The following is a 21517-nucleotide window of genomic DNA, read 5'->3' on the forward strand; positions in this document are numbered from 1 at the left end:
TGACATCTGTACAAACCAGAAACCTACTGCCATAATCAAGGTCATGCACATAGGCATCGCCTCTCAAATTTTCCTCTTTTTTTTTTTTTCAAAAACTTCTCATTTTTACCACCTCTCTGCTCCACCCTCCCCCACAACATTCCCAGGAGTTGATAGTCTTTCAGTGTTTGTGTGTTTGTTTGATCATTTGTTTGTGACTGAGTGCCGTGTGTGCCCCGCCATATGAGTAGAAGTCAGAGGACTTTCTAGAGTTGGTTTCCCTATTACCTTGCTAGGTAAGGTCTCTCCTGTTTCTGCTGCTGCTGTGTATTCCAGGACGGCCCATGGCCAGTTCTCTTTTCTCAGCCTCCCACCTCACTGAAGGAGTTCTGGGATTACTGAGTGCTGAGACTGCAATTGTGTAAATCTGGCATTTGCTACCCTTGGAGCCATCTATCCAGTCCCAGCTACTGATGCTCTTTTTATCACTTGATGATTCTATATTTCCTAGAAGCTTCATAGCTGGACTCATAATACCACATATAGTTTAGGCTGCAGTTGGCTTCTTTCACTGAACATGATTTTGATATTCCTCTGTGTTCCAACTTCTTTAGGAGTCCCCACTCCCTCCTTTCCACCCTCCCTTCATCCTTCCATCTCTCCCTCCATCCTTCTATCTCTCCATCTTTCCCTCCACTCCTCCATCCCCCATCCCTCCATCTCTCCTTACATCCCTCCACTCCTCCATCCCTCTCTGTCCATCCCTCCATCCCTCTCTCCTTCCACCTCTTCATCTCATTTGTCCATCTTTCTTTCTCTCTCCATCTGTCAATCCTTCCATCCCTCCATCTCTTCCTCCATCCTTCCATCTTTCCCTCCATCCCTCTATCCCTCCATCTCTCCCTCCACCCCTTCCTCTCCCCTCTCCTTTCCCTCTCTCCCACCTGCCTGCCTGCCTGCCTGTCTGCCTTCCTTCCTTCTGTACTTCCAGCTTCATTTTGGAATATTAGCATTAATTTTTTTATTATGGAAAGATCTCCAAAACATGCATAAAATTTCAAAGTTTCATTAAAAACATGTACCATACAAATACTGTTATTAACAAAATGATACAGATATACATATAAAAATATGAAAGAGTACTTATCAAGTTAAACTATTTGCCATCAAGTGATTGGAATTATAGATGTGTTTCCTTTGTTGCTGTTTCTTAATTTTTTAATTGTGAAAATATATAATATATCCTAAAAACAATTTTACTGAAGCATAATTGTCATAAGTAAACAGCCATATTTAAAGTACACAAGATGAAAAGATTTTACATATATATGCATGTGAAACCATCATTATAAAAAGATGACAAATATATACATCACCTCCAAAGACTCTCACCAGACTCTCTTCTTTCTGTCACCACAGTTTGCATTTTCTAGAACTTTATATAAATGAAATTAAAAACTAGATATTTTTACTCTGACTTCTTTCACTGCCATAGTTGTTTGGAGATTTTTGCATGATGATGCATTTATCAACTGTTGACTTTTTTTTTTTGAATAGTACTTCTTGGTATAGATATACCACAATTCACTTATCCATTTACATATTCATGTACATTTGAGGTTTTTTTTTACTATTACAAATGTAATTATGACAAACATCGATGTACAAAGTCTCCCATCTTCTCTTCTTTTCTGTCTTTGTTGTCTTCTCTCCATTTTTTTGAAACAGGCTGTCATTCTGTTACTATAATCCTGGCTTACATTCACAGCACTCCTCCTATTTCAGCATCCCAAGTTCTGGGATTCCAGATGGGAGCTTCCGCAGCCAACTGCACATACAAACCTTGACATGGCCATACATTTTTTCTTTTATTTTATTAATTTATTCTTGTTACATCTCAATGGTTATCCCATCCCTTGTATCCTCCCATTCTTCCCTCCCTCCCATTTTCCCCTTATTCCCCTCCCCTATGACTGTGACTGAGGGGGATTACCTCCCCCTGTATATGCTCATAGGGTATCAAGTCTCTTCTTGGTAACCTGCTGTCCTTCCTCTGAGTGCCACCAGGCCTCCCCATCCAGGGGACATGGTCAAAGGTGAGGCACCAGAGTATGTGAGAAAGTCATATCCCACTCTCCACTCTACTGTGGAGAATGTCCTGTCCATTGGCTAGATCTGGGTAGGGGTTTGAAGTTTATGGCCTGTATTGTTCTTGGCTGGTGCCATAGTTTGAGTGGGACCCCTGGGCCCAACTCTGCCTATCATAATATTCTTCTTTACTTCTTTTTGGCTGCTATGCCTGTGTTTGAGTATTTGAGGAACTACACCATTTTACATTCTCAACAACCACACAACTGGAACTGAGAGTTCTAGTACTTCTAGCTTTGAAAATGTTAGACATTCCAATCAGTGTGTAGTAGCTTCTTTGTGGGCTTTCGCTTTAATTTCTCCAGTGACCAATGACCCCAAACACAGTTTCTTATCTTTTAGCAGCTACATATCTTCTGTAGTGATGTGTGCCTTTGTATCTTTTGTACAACCTAAATTTTTTTAGATTTATTTTATGTGAGTAAGTGGGTATGTAGATATGGATATGCATGCACCACATATGTACCTGGTACCCTCAGAGCTTAGAAGATGGTAGAGGTCACAAGAAAAGTGTTGGATCCCCCAGCATTATAGACAGCTGTGAGCCACCATGCAAGTGCTGGGAGCTGAACCCAGATCCACTCCAAGAGCAACAATTGTTCTTAACCATTAAACTATCCCGCCAGTCCCTTTGGAATTTTTCTTAAATTGAGACAAGTTCTTACTTTGTATCTCAGACTAGCCTGGAACTCACTACGTAGCCTAAGTTGGCCCCAAACTTGTGCCTCATCTTCCTAAGTGCTGGAATTATAGGCATGTACCACCACACTCTATCTTTTGTTCATTTTTCTAAAGATTTATTTATTTTTATGTGGTGTTTTCCTGTATGTATGTCTGTGTGAGGTTGCCAAATCCCCTGGAGCTGGAGTTATAGACACTTGTGGGTGCTGGGAATTGAACTTAGGTCCTCTGGATGAGCAGCAGGTGCTCTTAGCTGCTGAGCCATCTCTTCAGTCTCCCTTTGCTAATTGTAAATCAAATTGTTTTCTGATTTTTATTGCACTGTATTAATTTGTTTGTAAGGAGGGGTATGCCTACAATGGTGTGGGGGTGGAGGTCAGGGGACAACTTGGAGGAGTCAGTACTCTCTTTCCACCATGTGGGTTCCAAAGATTGAAGCCAGGTTTGGCAGCAAGCACCTTTGCCCTCTGAGCCATCTTGCTAGGCCTATTTTCTAATGTTTGAGTTTTGATACCACACACACACACACACACACACACACACACACACACACACACACACTCACACATACACACACACACACACACACACACAGAGAGAGAGAGAGAGAGAGAGAGAGAGAGAGAGAGAGAGAGAGAGAGAGAGTCCTTTATCAGAAATATGAAATATAACTGGTAAGTGTTTTCTCCCACTTTTGTTTTAATTCTCCAAAGTTATTTTTAAAGAGTAAACTTAAACCTTAATGAAGCAAATTTCATGTTTTATGTCCTTTATGCTCTTTTTAAGAAATTTTATCAAGCCAGCCACAGTAGCACATGCCTTTAATCTCCGCACTCGGGAGGCAGAGGCAGGCAAATATCTGTGAGTTCCAGGCCAGCCTGGTCTACAAAGCGAGTCCAATGCTACACAGGGAAAGAGAAAGAAAGAAAGAGAGAAGGACAGGGAGGGAGAGAGGGAAGAAGGGAAAGAGAGAGAGAGAGAGAGAGAGAGAGAGAGAGAGAGAGAGAGAAGAAAGAAAGAAAGAAAGAAAGAAAGAAAGAAAGAAAGAAAGAAATTTTTTTGGATGGCTCAGTGGTTGGGAGCTTAAGCTGCTCTTCCAGAGTACTGGCTTTGATTCTCAGCACCCACATGGCAGCTTACAACCATCTGTAACTCCATTCCAGGAGATTTGATGCCCTCCTCTGACCTCTTCAGGGAACAGGTGTGCATATGGTCCATAGACATACATGCAGGCAAAATACTCATACACATTACATTCAAAAATATTAAAGAAAGAAAATATTGTTCTAAGCTAAGATCAGCATGACTTTCTCTTATATTTTATAATTTTAGTTCTTACATTTACATCCATAAACCATCCTGAGTCAGGTTTAGAATGTTATATAAAGTAGATATTTAATATTTCATATTCTATATATTCATTATTTTCAATGTAGACATCCAGTTGATTCTTCATAAATTATTAAAGGAAAAGAAAATTATTCTTTCTCTGCTTAATTGATTTAGCATTTCCATCTAAAATATCAATCAGCGATGCATATATGGGACCCTTTCTCAACTCACTTCTAGTCTATATGTCAACCTTTATACTGATAATACGTTTTCTTGACTGTTGTAACTTTATAGTATGTCTTGTAATTGAAGTCTTCCAACTGTATCAAAATGATTTTCTCAGCCTGGTGTGGTAGCATGTGCTAATAATCTTAGCATTTAGGAAACTAGGCTGAAAAATCAAGAGTTCAAGGCCAGGCTGGGCTACTAAGCAATACTAAAAAACAATTCTGTCATTTTATGTCACTTTCACTTACACATAAATTTGAAAGTCAGCTTGACAAATTCTAAAAAATAAACATCATCTTGGCTGAATTTGTATTTATGCTCACATTGTATCATCAGGACTGTTTAAAGAGATCTGACATTTAAACAATACTGAATAGTCAGGCCCAAAAGCAAAGTGCATGTCCCCAATTATTTACATCTTCTCTTCTATCTCTCGCCAACATTTTGTGATTTTGTTTTCAGTGTAGTGATCTTACATGTCTTTTATCAAATGTATTCATAATTCAGTTTATTTTGGGACAGGGTGTTCTATGTATTGGACACAACCCTCCTACCTCAGCACCCAGAGTCCTGGGATAACAGATGTGTATCACTACATCAGCAGTATTATTGGCCATTTTTTGTGGTTCTGGGAGCCAAGCCTAGTGCCTTATTCATGCTAAGCAAGGTTTCTGCCACTGAAATAAGTCTCCAGATCAATAATTCATTTTTATGAGATTTTAAAAGGCATTTTCACTTCAGTTTGTAAGTATTCATTGCTGGTATATACAATATAATTTGGTTTTGCATGTTGACTTTGCGTGGCGTCTCAGGCGACTGACTCACTCACTAGTTCTAACAGCTTCTTGGTAGGGTGCCTTGAACTCCTTAGGATCATGTTATCTATAAATACAGTTTTAATTTTTCATTTCCTTTTAATATAATTTTTCATTTCCTATTTTCTTTTTCTTTTTTTGTTTGATTTTTTGTTTTCTGTTTGTTTGGCTTTTTGGTTTTTGGTTCTTCAAGACAGGGGTTCTCTGCATATGTAGCCTTGGCTGTCCTGGACTCTCTCTGTAGACCAGGCTGGCCTCGAACTCTCGGAGATCCTCCTGCCTCTGCCTCTCGAGTGCTGGGATTACAGGCGTGCACCACCATGCCCAGCTATCTGTATTTTCTATCCCTTTGTCTTCTTAGTACACTAGCAAGAACCTCCAGCAGAGTATTATAAATAGAAGAGAAAACAGGTACCCTCTTTTTGTTCCTAATGTATTGTATAAGTTTTCAGTCTTTCATTATAAAGCATGATTTTAGATGTAGGGGTTTCATAATTGACTTTGTCAGCCTGGAAAAGTTCCCTTCTGTTTTCCAGGCTGCTGAGAATTCTTTTGATCTTAAACAGTTACTGAACTTTGTCACATATTTTTTTTCTTCATCTAGTGACATAATTACATGTTTTCCATTATTAGCCTAAGTATATACTTTATTGGTTAATTTTTGGATGTTGAAATAACTGTATTTCTGCCATAAATCCTACTTGGTCATGATGCTGTATCCTTTTTATATATAACTTATTCTGTTAGCTAACATGTTTTTTAACTATTAGATTTGGGGGATGTATTTTCTTGAGGGGAATTCAGACAATGCCTTGAACTCACAATGACTTTTCTGTCTCAACCTTCCTAACCAGAAGGATTATAGGAGTGAGCCACTGTGCCCAGATAAACTATTTTTATGAAGGACATCTGTTGTTTGTATATTACATGTGATGTGTTTATATGGATTTATCATCATGTTATCTGGACTTGCCACTTGGTGGCCCTTCTATGATTCTAAAGGCTTTAATATTCTGTAGTTCTAATAAGACCCATTTTGCTTTATATATGTCTTTCCTGTCTGTGTGCCTGTGTCCTTCCTCTTTCTCACACCCTCTTTCAGATGAATGTTTGACATCCAGAGTGTGCATGGGGTTATCCAGCTTCCTCAGAGGAAAACTGAGGGAACTGTTTGAATTCACACTTCTCCCAGAGAAGGCAAATTTGAGTCAAATAATAACTTTAGCATTACCTCCACAGCTGGAGATTGTATGAAGCCTTGCATGCAACATCTGTACACCATACGCTGTAAAGTATAGCTTAGGTAGCCATAGGATTGAGACTGGTTGTAGCCTGCTATTTCAGAGTTGGCATGAATACGCCTAAATGTGAGTCTCTCTGGGTCTCAGTCTGTAAAATTAGGAAGTAGACTCTTAGGTTCTTTACTCTAAAAATGGAAGTAGATTGCAGCAAAGGGTAAGAAGCTAAACGGAACTCTGGTGCCTCATATTTGACCACGCCCCCTGGATGGGGAGACCTGGTGGCACTCAGAGGAAGGATAGCAGGCTACCAAGAAGAAACTTGATACCCTATGAGCTTATACAGGGGGAGGAGGTCCCCCTCAGTCACAGTCATAGGGGAGGGGAGTAAGGGGAAAATGGGAGGGAGGGAGAGAGGAATGGGAGGATACAAGGGATGGGATAACTATTGAGGTGTAATATGAATAAAATAATAAAATATATATCAAAAAAGAAGCTAAATGGCCAGATAAACAGGTATCAAATTAATATATTTTCAGTGATATTGTTGGCTTGAAAGACTTTGAGACTATAAAGTTGTAGCTCATTCAATTTAGCTATGCTGAGACAAGGTGTAGAAGGATAAAAATGCAGTTTCTTAAATATTCAGTGTTCAGGAAAAGATATTTTCCAGTATGTTTGTTATGCCACATAAGAAAGAACCCAATACATTCTGAAAATGAAACAAACAAAAACACAAAGGCAGAAAACACTGGCAGGATCAAATTAAAAGACCAAATATAAAAGTACTTTGGGACTTTTTAAACACAGGCTCACTGCAAATCTGGAGCTGAGTACTAGACACAAGGAATAGATGGTGATTAAATGGGCTTAGAGAATTGGACTGAGAATTGGAGAAAGAGCTTTTGGATACAATGTCGTAAAATACAGAGGGGCTGAGGGGGTCAGTGATAGAGTGCTTGATGAGCGTGTGCACAGCCCTAGATTCTCCACAAGCACTGCAGAAAGAAGCAAGGACAAGAAACAAAAGAGAAGTCTGGCAGTGGAAGGCAGAGGCAAGTGGATCTCTGTGAGTTCGAGGCCAGCCTGGTCTACAGAGCTAGTTCCAGGACAGCCAGGGCTACACAGAGAAACCCTGTCTCAAAAAACCAGAAAGAAAAACAGAGAGAGAAGGAAGGAGAGGAGAGGGGAGGGGAAGGGAAAGGGAGGGGAAGGAACTAGAAAAAGATCTGGAGCCATCTTCCCTGAGCAAGAAAGTTTCATTTATTCACTGGACAGATGATTATATGGCACTTAACACTGGGCCCTGAACAGGGCTGGAGAAATAATGTGAAACTCTGAGGGAGGCCACTATCCTGCTTGGACACACAGTGAAATAAAGACAGGACTTGGTCCACAAAACAATCAGTATTGCATTTCTCTCCTCTGGAGCTCCAGCTGACCCTAGAAGTGTCTTTCCTACCTTGTTCTAAAAGGGCCTCCCCAATGCTTTCAGCTATCTGAGGAGTGATTGCTGAGCATCTAGCCAATGTGTCAACATGCTTCCATCAGAGCCCTGAGCCACTGCCTGCGGTACTCTCCACCTGCCCCACCTATCGCATTCCAGCCACCCTTACTTATTCCATCTAGATTTAGACTCTTTGCAAAGTGCTGGGAACTATGAAGAAGTGTGGCGATAAGACAGAAACGGCAACATATCTAATAACACAGACTGTAATCCATGGTGGTGATCTCTCCACATAGCATTGAGTCTAAGTCAGCCTTATGGGGTCTTTGACCCTATTTGTTATGCTCTCATTATCCTGTGCACCTTGCCCGAAGGCACAGGGGCTCTCGAGTAGACCCACCTCTACCTCCGTAGCACACACACGCCCCTTGCCTCTTCCTTCCATTTCCCACTTACCCTGCTTTGGCTCTTCTTAAGCCTTGATTGGTTTCTCACAATAGCAGGAATTTGTAAAAAGCCTGCAGTCTATTCACAGAGTTTGGCTCTTGGAGTATCTTTTGCTCTATTTTCACTCCAGGGGTGGGCAGTTTGAAGAGCTTGAGCTTTGTCAACCAAGGAATAAAGAATCTGGTTCCACATTTGAGTTCTTTTCTGAGCAGTCTCCTTGTACTTCAAAGACCTTTGCTTGAGAGCCTGGGTAAGGATCCAGAACGCTAATTAGGCACTTAAATGGGGGAAATGGAGGCTAAAGAATTTTGAAGACCAGTTGGTCCAGGATGCAACTAAAAAGGCCAAGGTTCTGACTTTGTGTTGTCTGGGCTCAACAGAAGCTCAAGGGTGCTGGGCAGAGAAAAGGAAAGGGCTGCCTCCAATACAGACATTGTATTCACTTCGAGTATAAGCTTTTGAGAGCTGTCACTAACCTGGGGATAGTGGTTCTGGTTGAAAAGAATTTTGAAACTACTGTGTGAAAGGAATGGATGGTACATTTAAATATAGTTCATCTTCAAAGTCTGGGGCTCTGTTGGACAGAACATTTATCTCAGTAATTAGGCACTTGCTTAGCAATGCAGCTGTGGGTTGAAAATAATACTTTCTGCCTCGTGGAAAGTTATGGGTTCCACCCCTAACTTTTCCAAGCCTCTTTAGAAAGATGGCACGTCTGTTTTATCCTTCCTAACTCTCCCACAAGCTCAACTGCTTTGTCAAAATGTCTTTGTTTTCCCCATATAAAAGCAGAGGTAATTATGGGGAACAATAGCTAGAAACTCCCCAGCTTTGGCTGTCAATTTTAGAAAACTTTTGCTACCCCTTGTATTTATAAAATAAAAGAAACTGGGTGCCATAACAGCAAAGGACAAGCAATGTCCATTATTGTCAATATGGTCATAACCACCACCACCACCACCACCACCACCACCATCATCATCATCATCATCATCATCATCATCATCATGACTCTTGCTGGTAACTTACCTAGTAAGGGTCCTTATGTCCTTTGTCATACCATACTATTCTTCAGGTATTGATGTAGCAGTCTATATTTCCTTCCCTTAACATAACAAATTTTCTTTCGCTTGGAATGTCTGACTCCTTTGAAAATCTTTAACTAGAAAATGTACCTGGGAACAGTGGTACACATCTGTAATTTCAACACTTGGCCGGTAGAGGCAGAAGGATCTGGAGTTAAAACTCAGCCTTAGCTACACAGCAAGATCAAGACCAGTTAGGTATATAGCTGAGGGGTGAAATGAGCAAAGTCTTAGACTCAGTCTACCATTCTGTTTTCGGTTTGGTTTGGGTTTGGGTTTTTGGGTTTTGGCTTCTGGTTCTTGGTTCTTGGCTGTCCTGGACTGACTCACTTTGTAGGCCAGGCTGGCGTGGAACTCACAGTGATCTACCTCCTTCTGCCTCCAAGCGCTGGGATTACAGGCATGTGCCACCACACCTGGCTCAGTCCACTGTTCTGAAAAAAGGTAAGTGTGTTCCTTATTGTACCTACCATCAGGTACTCAAATACTGTATCTCTGTGTCATTGATTTGTCATCATCAGTGTCTGTGGGATAGCCATGTGTTTGAGTCAGAGAATGTGCTAAATAATTGTTCAATAAAGTAATATATATGGATGACTTGTCTGGGAATATATACATGTAGCATTAATAACTATATCAAGGCACATCCCTCTCTTTCTACCATGGAATATAGCAACGGACTTCAGAGCTGGAGGAATAGCATCAAATGAACTACCTAGGTTTTCTTTTTGCTTCATACATCTTAAATGTGGCTCTGTGAAGCCAGCAACATAGAAATGCCAATGGCAAAAGAGGACCAGGAAAGAGTAATCTTAGCCAGACAGTGGGCCCTCTGCTCAGCTGAATGTCATAGGGAAAATGTACCCCACTCCTCCTTACGAACAAAAGCTTAAAAGGAGCCTAGGTTTTTATACTCTCAGCTATAACACAGGATCCATAAAATACTTGCCTTATACACTATGGTGGGATCAGAGAAAACTAAGTAGTGAGCCAGTAACAAGGCCTTCCCTTCCCCTATAGTGTTGAAAGTGTGTGTGGACTTTCACCTTCCCCAGTGTTAGCATGTGTGTATTTTTAAACCTATTTTATTGGGGTTTCTTATACCTCTACCTTCCTTCACCCCAATCCCTTCTAACACCCCAACACCAAGTAGGAGAGAAAGAAGGTTAGTGGGGAGAATAGTCGTTAGGGTGGTTAGGGTCATTGGGGTCCTTGGGGCAAGGCTACTGTTTGTTTCAGGATATCTCCAACTTCTCAGCAAACTGCAACAACAGCAGCCAGGCGCAGCAGCCACCTTCTTTCTCAGAGCCACACCCCCCATCCCCCTGCTCTGGCATTCAAACCCTTTCAGAGTCCTCAGGACTAACTAAACGTTCTGCAGCTGGCAAAGATCATACCCCTCTCAGAGCCCCCACAAGGCAAATAGTCAGCGGCTGTGGACAGTCTGAAGCAGCCCCATATCCTACACCTTGGCTTCAAACAAAAACATGTTCACATAACATAACTGGGTCTTAAAAAGAAACCAGGATTCCCACTACATCCCAGTCTGTAGCCTCCAATCATGCTACACCCTGTTTCTGGTAAGGTGCCAAGGCAGTATCAAAGAAGGCCAAGCAGGACATTGGGACTTTCACCATCACTTAGTGCAATGTCAATTGAAGTCACACAGGAAACAGCACCAAGGGACCCCTGTCCTTCCCAGATGAAGCCTAATGATGATGTTGAAATGTGCGCCCCACTAAGAGATAACAAGGTGCCTTTCTTTACCAAGGTTTCTAATAATGGCAACAGAGCAGAGAACATGACTTCTATGCCCATTTGGCAGTAATGAGGTAATATTTTGACTGGCAAGTTGTCAAAGGAGGCCTGTTAAAAAAAAAGACAATCTTAATAAGATCCTGAGACTTATCATATCCAAAACTGTCCAGGAAAAAACAGAAAATCATTTGCTACACCAAGAACAGGAAAAAAATTGCCTTTAGTGGAAAAGAGCCATTAACTGGCAATCCGAAGATGACACAAAAGTGCGGCTCATCTGGTAAGGATGTTAAAGCACCTAGTATAAAAAGCATTTAACAAGCCATTACAATACCTCTCAAAAGAAGATAAAGTATAATGTATCAACAAATAAATAGAAGCTACAAACACAAAACAATAGAATTTTCTAGAATTGAAAAGTATGATGACCAAATCTATGGACTCCATAGAATAAAGAGGACAGAAGAAGAAGTCAGTGAACTTGAAGGTAGAACAATAAAAAATTAATCAACACAGTTGGGGCCATGTTGATGTGAGTGACCTGTGCAGCCACCTGAGGCCGTGTTGATGTCCATGACCAATGCTACAACAGAGAGCTTTGTTGATGTGTGTGGCCTGTACTACCATCAGAGACTATGCTGGGCTCGAGGGCACATGCTGTCAACAGAAACCATATGGAAGTTCGTGATCCATTCTCTCACTGACTGTAAAGGGCAAGGAAGGTACTTTTGCAGTGGTATTGGTGACTGCAGATGCACACTTGAGAAAGGCTATAGAATGCTTCTCTGACAACCCAACTCCACTCCACCCCCAAAAAGTAACAGCTTAGACAAGAAGCCATCAAAGAGAACTCTTTTTTTATTTTTAGGGGGAAACTGGTTTATTGTATTTAATCTTAAATGTTCTAAACAAAGCAATAGTCATATAGCCTATGATGAATAATTTTATATACCTACTTCATCTCATTGCCATGATAATAGAGAAGAGGAAGAATGTCAAGCGAGAGACAGGAAAAGTCCAGACTTTAGTGTACTCATTTCAAAGCCACCAAGTCTTTTTTTTTCCCCCAAGACAAGGTCTCTCTGTGTAGCCTTAGCTGTCCTGGACTCACTTTGTAGACCAGGCTGGGCTCGAACTCACAGAGATTCACCTGGGTCTGCCTCCCAAGTGCTGAGATTAAAGGCATGCACCACCACCGCCCAGCACAAGTCTTACATAGAACCTAACACCTATGAACATTCTTTTATATTTTTTTCAGGGTTTTTTAAATTATTTAAGCATTTTTTACATATACATTTATATTATTACATTTATATACAATAAACTACCTATAACAAGAAGAATCATGACACAATCAGGAATTATACTTAAATATTGAGACGGATACAGTTCTCCACAACAGTTCTGGTGGGGGAGCGGCTGGGGAAGAACTCAGTTTTCTTTAAGGGTATGGCCACGGGGAGTTTGACCATTCTCCAGACCTGAAGGGATTGGGAGGTAAAAAAAAAGATTATCCAACATAATCAACAGAAACAAAATGGATTAGGAAAAAGAAGAAGAAGAAGAAGAAGAAGAAGAAGAAGAAGAAGAAGAAGAAGAAGAAGAAGAAGAAGAAGAAGAAGAAGAACAGAGCCCTAAGAGCCTATGGGACTATGGCAAAAGATCGGTCATTCTTGTCATCAAATGGTTCCCAAAAGGGAAGTGAGAGTATGATGAATGATGCCTGAATCGGATATAGCTGGACCATTGGGAACTCACATCAGTCAGACAAGGGACCACTCCTTAGAGAAGCGCACAAATAAAGGCAAAGAAAAGAATAGGCATAAAGGAAAGAAGGAAGCACAATTGTAAGCATCAGTGTAAAACAGGGGACAAGTAGTATCTGGAGATAGGTTAGTTATATGCTAGTACTCTCAAACTTTATGTTAGTAATTTCAAGGAGATCTTAAGGAACTGTGGAAGTGAGATGAAAGCATTGTCGCTTCATCATTTTGGACTAGGTTCAGGATGTAATCCTTTGGTTTCCTTAAGAATTGCCAGTAAGTTTGGATGCTTGAGAGGAAGTGGGAGGATTGAAGGGTCCAAAAGACCTAAGTGCATTCCCATTTTCTCTCTGGGTTTGTGGAGTCTTAACCCCCTGCGTTTCCTCACAGGAGGGCAACTTCTGTGAGATTGGGTCCCTCAGGAGTCCAGCTTCTAGACATTGCCCCTTTGACTCTGAAGGGGCTGGCAACCAATTACATTGCTCCTTGCAAGTTTACCAACTAATTAACATAGGAGCCTTAAGGGTAAGAAGAAAATTGCTCAACAAAGGGGAAAATCTTGTTGCTGAGAGTCACCCTGCCAGGAAGAATTGTACCTAGATTTTGCATCCGCCTCCTTCCAGACCACAGCTGGGGCACCCTTTTGGGTGGAGATTCCTGGGCTGCTGCAGGCCGGCCACTGCCTTGGTGAGCTGAGCAGCTCGTGGTAGCTGTTTATTGTGGCCCAGCTTTTAAAAGCAGCCCTGAGAGAGGCGCACGGGGGAGGAGTCTTACTGGTTTTCAATTTTTTTTCCAGTTTTGAGCTCAAATAATCCCAGGCTAGAGGCCACATGTTCTGTTTTTCTCTCCTCAGTCGGGTGTCCAGCATTGCTGTGAACCGTCCCTGAAATAACGGTGAACATCCATTATGAATATCTAAGAAATAGGAAAGGGGGAGGGGGTGTGGGGAGCAGAGGGATCTCTGAGTGTGTATTCTTGACGAGGGCACAAAGTCAAGGACCAATGCCTCATTCCCATGGGAATGGGAATGTTTTTCTCATCTGTGAGTGAAGCTCAGAGAGACGGCAAAACCTTCCTTGGGTCTAAATATGAATGTGGACAGCGTGCTGCAAGAGCTAGTGTTTACAAATCAGTGTGTGCAAAAGCTAGCAACTGCAGCTCCCTCCTTGTCAGAACATAGTCTAAGCGTGGAGTCGTGCGAGGGATTATTCTGAGGGCTTGCAAGAAAACAAGACAAGATTTGCATTTCCCTGATGACTAAGGATGTTTAGCATTTCTTTAAGTGCAAATCAAAACGGCACTGAGATTCCATCTTACACCCATCAGAATGACTAAGATAAAAAACTCAGGTGACAGCACATGCTGGCGAGGATGTGGAGAAAGGGGAACACTCCTTCATTGCTGGTGGGAGTACAAACTTGTACAACTACTTTGGAAATCAGTCTGGCACCTTCTCAGAAAATTGGGAATAGCGCTACCTAAAGACTGTACTGTTCCACTCCTGGGCATATACCCGGAAGATGCTCCACCATATAACAAGAACATTTGCTCAACTATGTTCATAGCACCTTTATTCATAATAGCCAGAATCTGGAAACAACCTAGATGTGTCACAACAGAAGAATGGATAAAGAAACTGTGGTACATTTATACAATGGAATGCTACTCGGCTATTAAAAGCAAGGAAATCATGAATTTTGCAGGCAAATGGGTCATCCTGAGTGAGATAACCCATACCCAGAAAGACACACATGGTATGTACTCACTCATAGGTGGATATTAGCCATATAGTACAGGATAACCATGCTACAATTCACGGACGCAAGGAAGTATAGTAACAAGGAGGACCCAAGGGAGGATACTTAAATCTCACTCAGAAGAAGGGCAGCTAGAATAGACAGGGGATGTGGTTGAAGAAAGGGAACAGCGTAGGAGAGGGGGTGCAGAGAGAAATGAGGATGGAGATCAGACCTGGGAAGAGCATGGGGGGCGGGCAAACCGACAGAGTGCTTGCAGAGAAACTGAGTGAGAGAGTCTCTGTGACAAGCTGGAGACCCACAACAGGATAGGCTCCTGGAAGGACATGGAGGTGACTCTAGCTGAGAAAGACATCCTGTGAGACTAGCTACCTCCTCCCCTCAATACTCTGAAGTTCTGGGTTGCTGTGGTAGTTGGTGCATCCCCATCAGCATGCACATGGCCTACCTAACCCCAGCTTTTCTATATGCGTGTCTGTTTGTCTATCTTTTCTTCATCCCTTCACTGTCCCTAGACAGGTCAAGTCCGAAGCATGCAGGTCATGATGGTATTTGTTTTTTGTATATCCGATTTCTTTTACATAGCCTAAACATTTTCAGTTCCATCCTTTTTTCTTTAAGACTCAACAAAATTCTAATGTGTTTTTGTATCACATTTTTTATCCATTCATCTGTGGATTAACATCTATGCTGGTTCCATTTCCTAGTGTTACTATTTGAACAATAAACATGGATTGCAAGCCTCCCCATGGTATGTTGACTTAGAGTCATGTGGACATATGCCCAGGAACAGTTATGGGTCATAGAGTAGACTGAGTTTTAGGCATAGTATCTACACCAGTTTACACTCCCAGCAGCAGTGTATAAAGGTTTCCCTTTCCCCCATCCTCTCCAGCACTTGTTTGTTTTCAACCCTCATCTTTGGTGGCTAACAATGAGAAGAAACACTTTTTCAAGTTTGTTTTTGTTGCTACTGGTGGAGAGAGGTTCTTCTGCAAGTCTCAGTTTCCCCTCTAATGCACATGTAACCGAGAATGACTTTGAACTCCTGCTCTTCCTGCTTCCACCGCACAAGTGTGGGGATTGCAGGCCTGCATCGCCCTGTCTTATTTTCAAGTGTTTATTGGCTCCTTATATTTCTTCTTTTGAGAACTATTTAGTTCAATGGTCCATTTATAGCTTCGATGGTTGGAATTGGTATTTAACTTTTATAGTTCTTTACTATAATATAAAAATATAAAAATATATATATATTTACACATGACAAAGATTTTTGTCCCATTCTGTGGTTGTATCTTCACTCTGATGATTGTTTCGTTCCCTGTGCAGAAGCTTTACAGGCCAATTTCAAAAGATCATATACTGCATTTACATAAATTTCATTTTAGTATTTTGTTTTTTGAGGCAAGGTTTCATGGATTCTAGACAGAACTTGGACACAATATGTAACCTAGGCTGGCCTTGAACTCCTGATCCTCCTGCCTCAGAATCTCAAGTGCTAGGATGGCAAGTATGTGTCACCATGCTTAGCTTATATAACTTTCTTAAAATAAAAAATATTATGAAGATGCCAAACAAGTTTGTGGGTGTCATTAGGAGTCAGAGATGGTGGCAGGAACATCTGGCATGACTATAAGTGAACAGTGAAAAAAGGAGAATCTCTGTGGTGTTGAAATAGTTATGCATCTTAACTGTGGTAGGAGTCTTTGCATAATCAAAGGACATAGGGCTGTTAGCACGATCATACCAGTGTCAGTTTCCTCATCTTACTATTGTACTACAGTTACATAAAGGAAAACTGGGTGAATGATTCATGGAACTCTTTGACTGCCTTTTGTAAATCAATTATTATTTCAAGGTTTTTTTTTAAGTTTTTGAAAATTAGATTAATTTTAAAAGCTATGTCAAATAAAGTGTAAACTTTCCTGGACTGTACAAAAGTTATTTTATGAACCTAGTTATCAGTTTTCACTGCAATGGACATATTCAGAAGAGCTCAGTCATAGAGTTCTGAAAGATGACTTGCTGACCTGAGTAGTTCTTGCCTCTTTCACAATACAACTTAGCTATGTTTAAATCAGAACTGAACAATAAATAAATATATATATATATATATATATACATATATATATATATATATATATATATACCAAGTAAAGCCTCAAAGTGGTATCCTCTGCTTTTCCGCCTTGCCATTTTAGTACAAGGAATTGAATCTAGGACCTCATACATGCTAACCAAATGCTCTTTCCACTGAACCTTTGCCCCCTTTAAAACCAACATAAGATTTAAGGATATATTTTACATGTGATAATATCACTCCTTTATTTGCTCAGATTTTATGTGCTCACACATGCTAACACACACTGCCACTGAACCACTGTTGTTAAAATTCCATCCCAGCATGAGACATAAGTAATGTCTACCCCTTCTCCTAGGTTCCTAATGACAAACCAAGACATGATCCTACCGAAGTTCCCTCTGGGGAATCAATGAGTTTATTGGGCTTCCTTATAGAGCATAGATGAGGGGTTGCTTCCAGGGGTGTAGGTGCTCCTCCCCAACAGGAAAAGCCTTACCCAGCAGGGATGAGGATTTTCCCACAGCCACATAGATAAAGCCACCATCTGGTCTTCTCCGCATATACTCTTCCATTCCCAGGCCATGGGCAATTAAGGGAACATTGTATACAACAGGTAGTAGGAAGCAGGGTACTCCAGTGAGAATCTCATGCCTCTCTCTGCCCCTCTCTGCCCCTCTCTGCTGGGGTGTAAACCGTGAACAAGCACAACTGGGTGGTCTTTTGCAAAGGAGATGCAGCTGAATACCCAAAGATGGTGGTTGCTTCACTCAGAGAACAGTCACTCACAACAACCATACACCCTCAAAAAAGAACCACCATCGTCACCCCAAAATGCTCCTCTCTAATAAAGCTCACCTTCATCTCCGCTTTGTTTTTCTGTCTCCATAATTTTGTCTTTTCTAGAATTTTCTGAGTAGGGTCATTTGAGTTTGTCTTCTTTCACTTAGCATAATGCCTTGGAGAATTATCCCAGTTGCTGTTTGTACCACTAGTTTATTCCTGCCTGTGGGTGTGCTGTGTTTTGCTGTATTAATATATCTCCATTTGCTTATTCATTTACCAGTATAGTTGAATTGCTGCCAGGTTTTAGCAATTATGAAAAGAAGCTTCTATAATTACTGTTACCTAGGGTCATTGTATCGTTTTTGGGTTTGTCCCCCACCCCTTGGTAGTACTAGGCATCAAACTCAGGGCCTGGTAAAAGCTAGCCAATGACTTGGTCTCTGAGTTACACCCTCCTCCTTAGCTGTAGGTTTTGTATAGACATAAATATTAAGAGTAGGATTTCAGTGGGATGTGTTAAGTGCATGATTGACTGCACATGTTGTCAAGCTGTTTTCCAAAGAGAGTATACAGTGCTTCATTGCCACCAGCAGTGTATGAGATTCCAGCTCCTCTACATCCTTCCAATGGTATTACATTTCTTAGGTAGTCCTCTTAGTGGATGGATAAGGGTGTCTCATTGGGATGGGGATGTTTCCTGTGTGCTTGGTTGGTTGGTTTTTGATGTTTGGAGACAAGATAGCCCAGACCGGCTTGAATTCTTAATCTTCCTACCTCAGCTTTCCAAGTTCTAGGATTACATGTGTGTGTACCAGCCCATTCCTGACTCCCACTGTAGTTTTGTGTGTCTGATGTGTGTTCAAGACTTTTGTCTCTGTTTTAAATTGAATCATTTGCATTCTTCTTGTTAAGCTGTGATAATCAACTCAGACTTGTGTGCTGGAGATATATGTCGCAAATATTTTTCTGATCTATTATCTGCCTTCTCATTTTCAGAACTTTTAATATTTGTGTTGTATATGTGTGATGTGTGTGTACACGTTTGTGTGGTAGGGTTACGTGCATGTGGAGGTCAGAGGACAGCTCTGGATGTCAGCTTCCACTTTGTTTGAGGCAGGGCCCCTTATTGCTTGTGGCTGTGCTGCACACTCCAAGCTAACTAGCTCATGAGCTTCATCCCGGAGGTTCTCCTGTCTCCACCTCCCACCTCACTGAAGGAGTACTAGAATTACAGCAAGTAACACGATGTCCAGTTTTCATGTGGGTTCTGGAAATCCAAGTCATCAGGCTTGTGAATAGAATGTTTTTCCTGGCTGAGCCATCTCCCTGGCCCTCATAACTATTTTTTTAAGCATGGTAGTTTTAAGCTGAATGTGGTGACGCCAATCTGAAATCCCGTGCTGCTATGATTCCTTTCCTGGAAGAGAAGTAAACAATGACTACCCCTTTTCTTAAGGTCTCACTGACAAAAGGAAGTAAGATTTCATCAAAGTTCATCCCAGGGAACAAATAAGAGCAATAGATAAGAGAATAGACGGAAACCTAGGAGACCTTAAAGTAGGCAGACACACTAGAAGGCCTGCACCCGGAAGTAGTGATGGCTTCTTAGTGGCTGGTAGATGAAACCCCCTCCCATCATCCTCCCCATCTATGTCCTCTTCCCCCCACCCCAAGACTAAGGACCATCAGGGCAGAATTGTATACAACTGCTTGGGAAAGGAGGCTAGTTTCAGGGCAGCCTGGGCTACATCAGACCTTGGTTGTGTGTTTGGGTTTTGGTTTTTGTTTTTGTTTTTTTTAACAGAAATGTTAAGTTTTGATGAAGTCTAGTACACCCGTGTTCCACTTATGGGCTATACTTTATATGAACATTCTATGAGATCTTTGCTCACACCAATTATTTTCTCCTATATTTTCTTCCAGAAGCTTTATACTTTTACATTTAAGTCTATGGTCCCTGTGGCATTGATTTTTATATGCAGTATAGCTCTCAACATTTCTAAAGCTCTCTGCTATATATGATTACATCCGATGACAGTTTTCTTTGAAATCACTTTGAGGGCTGAGCTGGTACTGCAGCTGAGTGATACAGCACTGCCCTAACACGAATGCATCCTTGTGTTCAGTCCTCAACATTGCCAAGGCAAAGGAGGGGGGAGCACTTTGAGGAAAGTACAAGAATTTTAATCCCAATCTGAATAAATTATAATAAATTAAATTTTTTTTAAAAAAAGAATTTTAATCCCCATTTTACAAGTAGGATTTGCCAGGGTCCCACATATCATGAGAGGTGAAATTGAAATGAAAGTCCAGATTGCCTGCTGTCCTGAGCCAGGATTTTTTAAGCCAGGCAGCTAGAGCTCAGAACGGCATCCTAGCTTATTTGGCACTAAAATACGAGGCACAGGCAGTGGAGTGGCCCTTCCCTTTGGCCCACTCAGGGTTGTTCACTTGGAAGGAGAACAAAACTAGCCCAGTGCCCTTGCTCAGGTGACACTCACTGAATGCTTGATGATGATGATGATGATGATGATGATGATGATGATGATGATGATGAAGTCTTGGAATGAGTTCAGAGACGGACTCTGAAAATAATTACAGAGTTATAAAAGTAAATTAAAGCTGAAAGGAAAAGTTTAAAGGAACTAAGATTCTTTAACCTAGAAGTGAGAGGCTCGAGATGAAACCTGATAAGAGCTTTTAAACAAACAAAAAGTGTGGGCTCTCCTTCTGAGGGCTGAGCTAGGGGGAATGGGCTGGAAGAATGTGAGTAAAAGGGCACCGTTCCTCCTTAGTGAGGACTGTTACAGATACATAGCCTCTAAAACAAGATAAGCTCCTTGTGAGTCTGGAGGTCAGAGACTTGCCAGTAATGAATTTCAGTATGTGGGTTCTATGGCCATCTTTGCATAGCGTCTCTGGAAGTCTCCAGATGGGCCCTGCATCTGCGCTATATTCTAGTACAATTCCAGGAGGCATTTTGGGCTGTGATCTTTCCTGTTCCTTAATCTTCACATTAAAATTTTGAGCATTTAGATTTTTGTTCCAGGGACTGAGACCGAGCCTGACCAAATCCTAAAGCATACCTTTACCCTCCTCACCCTTAAATACAACCAATCTCAGTTCTAAATCTACAGATCTGGCCTAGTATCCCCAGCTTTTGTTGCAGAACTAACCAGTTTAAATCCAGCACCCACATTTGGATCCTTTTTTATCTCTCACCTCTGTTTGCATACCACTGTGAATATCAGGGCACACCTTGGCAAAGCCAGAGAAGAGCTGAGGCGGCCAAGCATCACGAGACACCACAATAACCTTCAATATCCCTGTGCTCCTTTTCTCTGCAGCGTGGGTCGGAGCCCTCGCCATGGGCATGATCTTTTTCTGTTCTCCCATCGTGAGTATATTCACTGACCGTTTGGGCTGCCGGATCACAGCCACCACCGGGGCTGCTGTTGCTTTCATTGGCCTCCACACCAGCTCCTTCACCAGGTAAGGCTGGGGCTTGCTAGCTACTTTTCCGAGGCTGAGAATTGGCTTCTTGCTCAGGGCTTTAGCTATGAACACTGTTCTCACTGCAGAATCCTCTGTGGCTCTGGCCATGCGGGTTCCTCAAAGACCTTCCTCCCAAGATTCAGAATCCAGCACAACTCATTTTATGTGGAGTCTGCAGGCAACACTTGCAAATATGCCGCCCCCCCCCAAAAAAAAAGACCCAAAGCTCTAAAATACTGTGAGGAGCCTAAGCCTGGTAGCTCAGAGATGAGGGCTCAAGTCCTGCTTTGACTGGTAAATAGCTATGGAGTAACTGTTGAGCACCCGTTTCCTGTCTGGGCCTCACTTCCCATATCTTTAAGAGACCATGTGGTTTCTTCAGCTCTCTCCAAGCTCCCCTCTAATGTGTCACACATCTCACATAAGTTCGCCTTTCCTCCTGGAAATAAGCTACTTAAATGAGTTAATGTGAAGAAGA

General features: G+C 41.6%; 1 protein-coding gene across 1 annotated transcript in view; it reads left to right on the top strand.

The window, feature by feature from the left end:
• Positions 1-21517, top strand: part of SLC16A2 (solute carrier family 16 member 2) — a 118162-nt gene that overhangs the window by 81265 nt on the left and 15380 nt on the right. The window contains exon 2 of the mRNA XM_084789598.1: positions 20892-21036. Coding sequence (XP_084645724.1) covers positions 20892-21036 — 145 coding nt within the window. The remainder of the gene's footprint in view (positions 1-20891; positions 21037-21517) is intronic.

The sequence above is a fragment of the Acomys minous genome (assembly GCF_964271855.1).
Source record: "Acomys minous genome assembly, chromosome: 7".
NCBI lineage: Eukaryota > Metazoa > Chordata > Mammalia > Rodentia > Muridae > Acomys > Acomys minous.